General features: G+C 42.3%; 1 protein-coding gene across 10 annotated transcripts in view; it reads right to left on the reverse strand.

Annotated features, from left to right (window-relative positions):
* Nucleotides 1–799: 799 nt before the first annotated feature.
* LOC120759074 (Kv channel-interacting protein 1) overlaps nt 800–12,241 on the reverse strand; it is a 332,257-nt gene continuing 320,815 nt past the window's right edge. For all 10 annotated transcript variants that reach the window (XM_040077971.2, XM_058422429.1, XM_058422428.1 and 7 more), the window contains 6 exons: nt 11,718–11,787; nt 10,208–10,278; nt 8,404–8,511; nt 7,360–7,464; nt 6,757–6,819; nt 800–4,484 (listed from right to left, as the gene is read on the reverse strand). In XM_040077971.2, the coding sequence (XP_039933905.1) occupies nt 4,437–4,484; nt 6,757–6,819; nt 7,360–7,464; nt 8,404–8,511; nt 10,208–10,278; nt 11,718–11,787 (465 nt within the window). In that variant the 3' untranslated portion in view covers nt 800–4,436. The remainder of the gene's footprint in view (nt 4,485–6,756; nt 6,820–7,359; nt 7,465–8,403; nt 8,512–10,207; nt 10,279–11,717; nt 11,788–12,241) is intronic.

Genomic DNA, 12,241 nt, shown 5'->3' on the forward strand with positions numbered 1-12,241 from the left:
AGTGAGAGATGTTGAACAGGCAGTTAGCGCACCTTCTTCTTGCAGAAGGAGCAAGAACTCCAGTCTGGCATTGTCCAGAGGGCCCTGCTGTCTCTGGGAGCAGGAGTTGCCTGCAGGAGCAGGTGCTGGGCAGGCACTGCAGTGACCAAGACCACATTTCACACAGGCACCTTTATTTTCATATTTCTGCATGGATGAATGTTTGTTTTCCTGGGATGTAATGGTAGACAGATAATACTCTACAAAATGGAGTTTAGCAAACATATATATATATATGTACACACATATATATAGTCTGGCAAAATCGTTTCTGCAGTCCTCCATGTGTCAGAATGATTGCTTACAATAAACCAAAGCTAAAGGGACACTGTGAGGTTTTGGGTTATTTTTCTTATCTATAACATAAAATAATGTTTTCATTTTTTCTTCTATGCGATTGTCTGCCTTCCTGCTTATACTTAAGCAGAACTGCGGAAGGGAGAAGACATGCCTGTAGGCTTTCAGTTTTTACCACCCTAAGTTACTATCAGTGGTGCAGCAAGAAGAACATTTCTGAACTTTACACAAGGGCCAAACTATCAGTTCAGTGTATGTTACCACCTCAGATGGAAGAGCACCCCTGAATTAGTGATGCAAATAAATCATTGGCATGCATTAGCTCACAGCACAGTTCAGTTTCAAAGCCCACCTCCACCCCCCCCACCACCACCCCCCGCCAAGGATACATGTTTGAGTTACACTTTTAAAAGTTTAGTTGCAAATTTTAACCTGACAGTGTCCCTTGAGAAAAAATACATACTGGGTTTAAGAAAGGATGCCCTCCTGCAGGTATTTCCTTTTATTATTAAAATCAACATTTTTAAAACCATTCAACAAAATTGAATACAAATTGCCGTCAGAGAATAGCATTTGTAACAGTGAAGTTATACATGGCTGATCCATTAACATGGCTTTAGTTACCACAATTTACATTATTTGCACATTTCCTTAGATCTTTCATGGCACTTATATAAAGAAGAAGTTTGACACACTACTGCTACCATCTCATCAGAGGTGACCCACAGACACAAGGGTTTTTGTTCTCAACACATATTGCAGTCAGGAAATGCCACTACCCACGATGCCTGAACCTCAGGGTATTTATGGCTCAAGCTTTTGGCTCATGGTTATTCACAATAGTGCATTGCATTCAGAGGAACAGGAAAACAAACAGCCACAGAACAGGCACAGTACCTTTTTTTTTTTTTAATTATCATTTATCACATTCCTATTTGTCAATAGACTGTTACCTAAAATGCATGTTAGAAAGGCTTTCTTTATAAAATGCTGGCATGAAGATGCAGACTAATGTTTGTAACTAGTGAAACAGTCAGAGTCCTGATTCAGACATTATTTAAAAATTCATAACTTGGAGGAAATGTGCACAGTTGATAGCACTGACAGAATCTGACTGTAACAGAAACTGCCTTCTGCCTACTGGCAGGGGGATTGATGAGGGTAGTAGACTGGAGTAGCATAGTGTGTTTTATTTAGAAATCTGTAGTAGTGCTTGTCATAAATATTGCAAGCCCCATTTATGAGCAAGCAGAGGCTTGGCAAGTTTACAGTAGAGTAACATTCACAGAAAACGTGAAAAGCAAACCCAAAGCCACTTCCATGCAGAGAGCAGCTCTCTCACAGTCACTGATGTCTCACCTGCTGGCTGGAGCACACCTGCCATGGACAGAAGCTGCTGATGGAAAACCAAGAGGCCTTCTATACACCAGTGCATCCCAGCCTCTGGCTGTAACAGTGGGATCATGGACAAACAGCGGGATCAGGAAAATAATTGGATTTGCAATGGCAAGGACTCTGACACAGATAGATTCTGCGATCTGAGCTTTGGGAAAACTCAGCTGTGGGTGGCACTTTGCAAGTTCTTCTGTGTCACCTACTATGGGCTTCAGGGGAAACATGGAGCTCAACTCAGCCCTGAACATCTGGGGTGTGTGGGAGGGGTTTTACCCCGGTGGGATAGAAATCAAAGCTCGTTATCCTCTAAGGGAAGATTTGGTGTAGCTGTCAGCATCTCCCTCTCTGATGCACCCTCATTGTTCCTGGCAATGAAAAGCAGGCACAGTGGAGCAGGAAAGGAGATAGCAGAAGTGCAGGGCTGGTACTGGTACCCTGATTTCAGTAATATATGTCAGCACGCACGGACAGTGACACCAGCTGTTTGCTGCTGAGCTGGAGCCACACTCGAGAGAAAGCAGTGACCACCCTGGTGACAAAGGCAGCCACCACAGAACTGCTGCCAGCAGGGCCAGCAAACACCGCTGAGGCCAAATTCATCACAATAACTCCAGAAATTAATTTAGCTTCAAGGACAATGGCATCAAGCAACTAATAATATTTTATTTTGAAAAGGTCACATTCCAAACATTTCTATCTGTATGAGCCATCTCATAAGCACCCTTGAAGCAAGACTATTAAAGGAAAAAGGCACTGTGCTAGCCTGATTCAAATCCTTCATTTCCATTGTCCTGACCACTTCTCCCTCTGCTGACATGAACTGCTTAAAAAATTAGACTAAGCAGTTTTGATGGGAGGGAAAACCTGGTAATTATATTAGATTCTGTCATTTGCTAAAGTGATTGCAGGAAGAATCAAGAAGGAATGGTGTAAACTGTGCATTTATTATTTCAGCTACAACTGATGTCTTTACCAAGTGCCTGTTAAATAAAGCCTAAATGATAATACCCAACAACTGGAGAAAAGGTACTCCCGCAGCATGGCCTCCCTCCTGCAAATCCCAGCCCTTCACCAGAGCTGCTGGATCACTGCTGCAAATGCCTCATCTTGGGGAACTGGCGTTATCATTGTATTAGGACGATCAGACCTACTTCTGTAATCAAGAATGCCTCAATAGATGAAATTTTTATAAAATTAGGGCTACAGAACTGAGGCATTCTACATATTCTGTATTATAAAAACCTTCCACTTACATAATTTTTAAATATATCTTCAGTGCTACCAGTTTGTCTGTAAAATAGTATGTGATACAATAAAAATAGATGCTTACTAGATGGGAGTGATATAGCACTATGGCAGGGACTGTCCCATCTGCGTGGTTTGAGCAGCTGGAAAAGTTGGCTGTTTTCTTCCTTCCCTTTGCTTCTCAGCCATCGTCTGCCTGGAGGTGGCAATGGCACTCTGGTGGGTCAGCTTGCCTAAGAGGCTTCTTCACAGAAGGCTCTGACGTTCCCCAGCTGACACATCATCCAACCTTGGTGTAAATTCACTATATGAACTTTTCTGTTTTATTAATTAAAAACAAAACCCCTAAACCAATGGGGCTTTTACAAGGCATGCTACCACCTTGTAGGAAAAAAAAAAAATACAGGCATGGCAGCTCATTCTGAGGCTAATAACAATTCAAGAGCTCCCACTCAAATGTGCTGGGTACTTTGTGAATGCCAAGGTCTGTATGCTGAAACACAGCTGCATCTTTGTTCTTCACTAAGTCAAACAAGAAAGCTTAAATAAATCCAAAGGGGCAAGACCTTACTGTAATGTCCAGTGATGAACCTAGAAAGTGTGTGCCAAACTACAGCAAAAGGACCAGAGTACATGGTCATGGTGCTACTGAGATGCACAGTGGAGCATCACCTGGTGTCCCTGGGACTCAGCAGGAGGCTGGGACCAGAGCAGGTGCTCATCTTTCTGTACCAGCCCTTACACACCTGCCTGGTCTCTTGGGAACTTACCATTCCTGAACAGGATTTATTCTGTACTTTTATATTATTATGTGTATCATATTATGCTCCTTTCTGGCTCACCCTGTCATGAAGACCTCCTGGTTAAAATGTTCAGGAAGAACTCCACCAAAGTCAACATGGTGGCACCAGTGCATGTGAGAGGATAAGCATGATCTCTGCAGAAATGGGGATACCAGCTACATGGGCTATCTGTTTAATGTCTCAAGAACATTGACTGTTCATTTTTTCACAGACTGCCTTGGTAGATTGGGGTTTTGTCAAAGTAGATTAATGGCAAGACATCCACAGAACATTGTGCTGAACGGAGGTACAGACTGAGCTGTCACTTGCAATAGATGGCTGAATAGCTATCAACGTGCTCTCATAGGGAATTAAGCTCGCTAGATTAAAAGCAGGACTTGTCTAGAAAACAATGCTCTGTATTACTCATTGAACTTTGAGCAGCAGTTCTCTCTTGTAGGGATTTATTAAAATATTCACATGCTTCCAAAATGAAACAAAGGTCCACCAGCATCTTCTGGGGGAGAAGAGGTGGGATCAGTTGCATTCAGTTGCCATTTGGTTGGACATGTCATACAAAATCCTCACACACTGGACATGGCTCAATTGTAAAATCTTTCACCCAGAAAGGAGATCTTTGTTATATAGAAGTCTCAGACTCCTCCTGTGCTCGTCTCGTTACATGACATTCTCAAAGAGCTGTAAGGATCGCATGATATTGTCGTCCTGAAAGCAAGGAGAAAATATTTCCATGAAACCAGCATGGACAAGCAGAATTCATAGCTCTACCTTGACACCAGGGAGCTCTGTAGCTGCTCCTGCAGGCAGCAGCCTTGCTGTGGGAATGCTTTCACTCTCTGTGAGCTGGGGCTGGTTCAGTGCCCAAGCCTGATTCAGCACAGCAGCTGGCTCGTGCTTCAGCCCTGGGTTAGTTTGAGGCACACCAAGCACAGGGTCTTTTCCTGAGCCTGACGTCCAGCACAGGCTATGCCAGGCAGGGCACCGTGTTGATGCCTGTGCTCAACCCTCAGATATCCCTGACCCTAGGTATGCAAACGTGCTCTTGGCTAATGTACTCCACAAGTCCAAATGGAATGGCAGGTTTTGAACCGACAAGAAAACTGCCTTGAGAGAGCACTTCCTGCTAGAAATTCAAGCTCAGACCCAAAACACATGCAATCAAATCTGTGCAACCTTAGCCTCTCTGAGGCTCCTAGAGCCAAATGAGAAAGTTACAGACAAACTCAAGGGAAATCCTGGATTATTTCTCCTGAATTGTTGTAATTCAAGAAAAGACTCAGATTAGTACTCAAAAACATAATGGTGGCCTCCCCCCCAGCCCCCAGGAATTCAGTTATTCCAAAAGTTAGAACAGATGTTTGCCTGTAACATGAAAACAATTTTCCACATTGAGCAGCTTAAGAGATTTATTGCACTGCATTTCTCAGTTGTTTTGTGACGCTGCATCATCCCTGTCACTGCTCACTCAGTGGGTGCAAGGCATAACCTGCCATGGGAAGCCAATCACTCTCTCCAGGGTCATGCCAGGGCTTCACTGTCCACAGAGCCACTGCAATGGCACAGGTGAGCACTGCTGCATACTTTGGTTTGTTCTTCATATAGATGAAAGGAATAAATCTTGGTGTTGCAGAGCTTGCTCCTGCCTGCCAGGAAACAACAGCTGACAGTGCATCAGCCTGCCCTGCTCCCAGTGCCAGGACGGCAGCAGAAGGAACCCAACACAACTGGGGTCAGAGAATTAAAACAGTTACAGGTAAAGTAAAGCCACTTCAATACTGAGACCACTGATCATATGCACACCTACAGGCAAGTTAAGAATGTGAAGGATAATACACATAATAGGATAATAACGATCAAATAAAGATGGTGCCAAAAATAAGCCAAACAATCAGGGGGGACCAAGAATGAAGTAACTGAAAAACATTAGACTTCTATTATGCATCTGCTAAACAAGGATTTTGCTGCCTGAAGTCCGTGACTTGGACTGGATGTGGCCAGAGCTAGGTTTGACACCCAACCAGCAGAAGCCAGCCCAGCCCTCCACAGCAAGCACCTTCCCCTTGCCCAGGGACAGAAGAGCTGTCTGGCTGCAGAACTGGAAAGAATTTGTGCAGAAAGGCACAGAAGGGCCAATATTCAATTCTGTGCACGAATGTGAACATTCCAAAAGGCAGAGGTTGCCTTTTACACCATTATTGTACTGGTTAAATATTAGAGATCTCTCTGAGCGAATATTCACACAATCAAGGTCTAAGACAACAGACATTAGGCCAATTGCATGTTAATACAGATGTTTCTTTATGCCAGTCCTAAAAATACCAACAAAAACACATCATAGCCAACCTCATATATGGAATTTGCAGGAGGGGGCTTACTTCCAAAAGAGCAAAATTTGAAATCATTGCTATGATGACATCATTTGCTTTAATAATGTTTGACCGTGAAAACATCAGCTGCTTTTATAACTCAATGCTGTAATTACAAGAATTTGAGATATCTTTGACTCTGGGCAGTTTCAGTAATGTACCTGATAAGGACATCTAGGGCAACACACAGAGGCAGTAGCAGACTCTCAAAATGAAGGGGAAAAAACCAAAACCAAACAAACAAAAACAAACCAACAGAACCCCAAAACAACCTAAGACAGTTAAGAGCTTTCTCTACAGTTGTCTGCTTGTCTGTAGAATGAGGCACTATAGTCCCCTCAGGAAAATAAAAGCACTGGTCCCAGCACTGCACATGGAGATATGATCTCCCATATTCTGCTTGACCCTATATCAATTTTGAGTCACAGGCTTCACAGGGCATCACAAACTCAGTTTGGAAGCTGTTTTGGTTTGGTTTTGTTATTTATTTCACATAGCAAGGAAAACCCAGGATCCTGAGAAGCATCTTGTCTCAAATAGGGTTTATCCAAAGGGAAGCAAATGATGTGACATGAGACAGAGCTTGCTTGCAGTTATAATTTAGTCCTTACCTCCTGACATGATTCAATAAACTCATCTAGAGTTACAACTCCATCTTTGTTTTTATCCATTTTCTGCAAAATAAAATAATGTAAAATTTAGTTTACATTGATTACAGTACAGTATCTTGATGCAACCTGAATAAAGTTGGGCACTTAACAAGTGTAGCTCACAGACTAAGTGCTGGATTGGCCAGCTGCTAAGGACTTGTTTACTTTGGGATTTGGAGCACTTTTGAGGTCACCTCTAACTGCTTTCTTGACACACACCAGAACCTCTGTCCTTATTCCATCATTTATTTATTCACTGCCTGACCAACCCCTACCCACATTCCTGTCATTCTTTAAGGCAGTTGAGAGAAGCAGCACAGAAGGGCTGCAACACATGCAGAGGCTTCAGACTTACTGGATGTGGCACATCCCAAGGCAAAGGGTCAGGCTAAGAGACCAGAGAGATACTTCTGGAGCTAGGAAATCAGCAGGCATTGCAGTGCTAGGCTGAGTGGTTGCTTGGGTTTATTTTGGAATATATAACAAAGTATATACTCAACTTTCCAGGAAAGTCTACCCGTGCATAGCTCAAGTGTTAAGAAAAACGCATCAAAACCCGGGTACCTGGAAAAACACTTCTACGTGCTGCCTTGGTGCATCTTCTTTGAGCACTGGATACGTGTATTTTCCCATCATATCATAAATTGCCTTTACGATATCCATCATTTCCTGCCATGGCAGCATGCCAACAAAAGCACAAAAAAGAAATTAAGATAAATGAGAGCCAATTTCTGTCTTGTACTGCCTTATTCTTCACCCTCCTCTTGTGACAAACCAGCACCTGGAATGCCTGCGCATGTTCACAGAGACAGATGTACCAGACACACAAACATCCTGTAGGAAGAATTGCTTCTCTCTGCCCCTGCTGTGCCACATGCTCCCAGTGCTCCCTCCCCTCCCCTGGCCTGGCTCTGGCACAGCAGGTGCTGGGAACAAGGGTTGTGCTCACCCTGCGCTGTGGCAACAACTCTGTCTCAAGGCCTCCTCCAGGGCCAGGGACTCGCACAGCTGGAACTGGGAATCTGGTCCCTCCCTTCACCTTGCACAAATTACCCCTCAGATCCACAACCAGTGGCTGTAACTGCAAACCCTCCAGGGATGCACAATAGGTTAGAGTTGACCAAGATGCATTTGACACATATTCAAGGTCACCACGCTCAAAACCAAGGCTTCCCACAACGGGAAACAAGAATACCAGATAAGAAGACAAAAACAGATGACACTGCAGGATTTGGGAATGGTGTTGGAGGCTTGTACAGCTTCAGATGACACCCACAGTATCTTCCCATGCAGAAAGCAAGCCCTTGAGCCTCAGTCACCATGTACTGCACCCTCACCCTCCCCTTCACAAAGGTTATGTGGCTCAGAGCTGTAATCAACATTTTGCTCCTGGCTAACACAATTCATTAAAGACACCATAATGCAGAAAAATATGTCTGGAAAATTATGCAATAAGATCACTCTGCACTTTGCTTAGACACAGACAAATGCTTGAGTCCGTTCTGATTTGCATTTAATTAGCTGCATGTAAAATTAATTGTGTTCTGCAACAAAACCCAATCAACTCTCCCTTCCAAAATCAACCACATTTGTCAGGAACAGCCTTACCTCCTTGTTTATATAGCCATCCTTATTTATGTCATACAGATTAAATGTCCATCTCAGCTTTTCGTGGACAGTTCCCCGCAGGAGAATGGACAATGCCATCACAAAATCCTGGTTTGGGGAGGAGAGAGAGGTGTGAATTCTCATAGTATCCTTTTCTAAATCACCCTCTTCATACAATGTCAGTCTAAATATTTATCTTTTTAGGATGCAGCATATACTTATCAACCTCTTCTGGCTCCTTTTTCCAAAAATGAGTCCTGTCTGACTGAACTCAATGGTTGAAACAATCACTGGGATGTCTGCTTTTTAAGAGCACTGCCACATGCTCCAGCAGCCTTTCTCCTCCCTGCTGCAAGGGGCTGTCACTCAGATTGCCACCATTTGGTTAAACACAGATGGATTGTGTCTGTGGAAATAGAAGTTGATGCTTTCTTACCTCCAGATCGAGGTGCTCACAAAGAAGGGAGAAAATCCTATCTGAGAGATAAACTCCTCTGACATAGGGAGCCTTAGATTTTGTTGTCTGCCAAAATAGGCCAGACTTGACCAGATGTGATTCCCACTACTAATTACTCAGTGTGGCACACATAATTTTCATTGGTTTTCTTTGTTTACAGTAAATTTACTGCTTCTGATAATTGTGATTTATTAATTATACTGCATGGTGGCTCAGGCACTGATAGTCACATAGCTACAGGGGATTTTTAGCACAGGCAGACCTTCAGGCAAACAGAGATATACGGGTTCTGGTAACTCATTTAATATCTTTATTCATCTCCATGAACTCTGCATGGGGCAGCGCAGCACTGCTTAGAAACCTCTGCTCCTTTTTGCCAAGCCTCCAAGGAATTTGAATATGTTAAATAATACAAGAAAGGGGACAAAATTCTTCTGTTTGACAACCAGTTAAGAGACATATCTGCCAGGAATGAAAGTTCAGCATTTTCTAGGTTTGGTTGTGGTTTTTGTTGTGTGGGTTTGGGTTTTTTTTTAAATTTTGTTTGGGTTTTTTGTTAGTTTGTTGTTTTTGTTATTTTAACAGTATCTTTCTGTTCTCAGTCTGTTTAGGTTTCTGAACACCTTTAATTACTGAGGAGCTGCTGCATGTGAACTTCCCACTGCAGCCCTTGCCACAGAGACACACAGATACATATGGAAACACCCCCATTTTACATTTAATGAACAAACACATTTCCCAGTCTTATCTGGAAATTACCAGAGGTTTTTGGACATTTGACAGCAAAGGCAAAACTGCCTATGATTTGTAGTTTTATAGGAGTTTCATAGTCTTCAAAATTATGAAGTTCATCCTCCAGAAGTCTATGACTTAATATATCCCTTTGCTGCACACCTACAGCTATGAGCTGAGCATGAAGAGAGGTTGTATGCAGCCACTACAACATGCCTTTTTAGTTAAAGGGCGCATTTAGTTTCCAAGTACCTGAGATGCTTGTTCAATGCATCATGCAATGCATGATGACTGCAGATGACAAGATGCAAGTTTTCTCTGTCCCTCATCTCATTTCACATGGAACTCTCCTCAGCCACTCCACTCTGCTGCATAAACCTCTGCACTTTCTCCCTCTGATCCTGACTAGCACAATCTAGATCTTTTTTTACTGACATGGAACTTCATCTGCATAAACTAATTTGAACCAGATTTGAAAATATCGACTGACTTTAGACTGAAATCTCCAAAATTTAATCCAACAACTCTTACTACTTTGCAATGAAAACTGGACAAAAAAGGTTAAAAAGCACAAAACTGAGAAAGTAGAATGGAAGGAAGACGCAAAGTAATCACCTCGAACTTCACTGAGCCATTCTGTGTAGTGTCGAAGGCATTGAAGAGGTAATGTGCATACGTGCTGGCATCTGAAAGGCACAAAGGGCAGGGACAGCAGCTCATCACACCCCATGGCTCTAAACAAGTTATGAACATATTTTCCTTCTGTATATAACTCAACCCTGAAGCATTACCCAGTGTTCTATGAATCAATAAATGTTATCATGGTCTTGCAAAATCTAGGCATCCTCCCTCAAAACTGCCTTGAAACGCAAAAGCTTTTATTACACTGGAAACTATTTGGATTTTGGGGCAGAAAGAGCAGAAAATCCCCAATCATCCCACAGTGTCTCTAGTTCGAATGGTGGTGAACACAGCAAAAATACCAAAGAGTGACTTCAATATGCAGCATTCTTTTTCTACCTTTTTGTTTTGTGGGAGACACAGCAGAGACCCCCAGGGAATGCTCAACTTCAGAAGGGTCTTGCTCCAGTTACTTGAGTTTGACCCATGGCTGCTGGAGAGCAATCTCACCTAGAGGAATATTTTTGTCCTTTTGAATCTTAAACTGCTGGGTTTAGAAAATCACAACAGGAAATCATCAAGTTCATACTGAAATTTAATGCAAACTTTTTATAGGTGTACATTTTTGAGGTCACATGGGTTGTAAAACATAAGCATAATGTGTTCTATTTAGAAATTTAGTTGAAAAAACACTTGTTAATGACCTTCTTTAGGTAAATGCACATGCACACATACATCCTTGCAGAAAGGTCAGTCATCATTCCCCAAAGAGCGTGTTCTGCAGCTACTACAGAGTGAGATATTTTGGAAAGCCTCAAGTACTTAATCTTTTGCTAAAAAACCACTTAAATTACTCACTTCTTTCAATTTGACGACAGCATCCCCACAGAACATATCCAGTTAGAATATATAGATTCTTGACGTTTTTAGAAGGCAAGAACATGTATCATTTGAGAGATTTAATACAATACCTTAATATGCCCATTCATGACATGGCCCTGTCTTAGTCACATAAACACCAAAAATGATCATTTCAGGTAGCCAGGAGTTTACTTATCAATTAAAAATTGTTTTAAGAATTTTAAGGAGGTTTTGATTAATTTTCAGGCCAAAAAGAAGTCTGGGACTCTCCTGTGCTAGACACTACATGCCCAGCAGTCCAACAGAAGGGAAGCAAAGACACACTGGGGGGAAGCAATTTCCCTTTCTGCCAACAGAAAGTCAGAATAGAACAAAGCATCAACCCCCAGTTTCTACTTTGGATTGGGGAATAAAGAGATGACATTGAGGGGCAATCTTTATGGGGGTTTTTCTGTGTGAAATAACTGTTCAAAGGGGCTAAAATTTTATTACCGTGATGTCTGTGCTTCTGCTTAAAACCCCTCAAAGCTTCAGCTCAATTCCCATTTCTCATGCAGATAATCTGCAGCAGTTTTGCAGCCACCTGGCAGTAGGCAATGTTAGGGCTTCAAGAACCCTGACAGGCACAAAGCACTCCACTTACCTCCATGAGGAAAAAACTGTGCATAGATCTGTTTGAATGTTTCTTCGTTAACAACCCCACTAGGACATTCCTGTTGGAAGACAAAAGGGGGAAAAAAAAAAAGACAGAAAGAGAATAAAGAAAAAACACAGGTTTGTAAATGTTCATTTGCAAAACTCTACAAGCCCAAAGAGAGCAATGAAACAAATCACCTTTCTATTCCCACAGTGATCTGCATGCACAGGCTGTGCAGCTGGAGAAATTAAAGTAATTCAGACTGCAATTTCATCTTAAGCATCTCACAAAGCTGATTCACAATTATTAACATTTCTAACTGTGCTTTCAGCAGTTTCATTGCTGTTTTATAGAATGACCTAGAAACGCAGCCCATGCCTTATGTCATATGAAGCTTTCATCTAATAATTACAAATAATGTTCACGTCAGTTAACACCTCCCTGTCTAATGCCTTCACAGATATGAACCCAATAATCCTCAGCAGCAGATTGTAGCCAGAAGCCTGACTACAGATCCACAGAGGTGAACA

Source organism: Hirundo rustica, chromosome 14 (genome assembly GCF_015227805.2).
Source record: "Hirundo rustica isolate bHirRus1 chromosome 14, bHirRus1.pri.v3, whole genome shotgun sequence".
Lineage (NCBI taxonomy): Eukaryota > Metazoa > Chordata > Aves > Passeriformes > Hirundinidae > Hirundo > Hirundo rustica.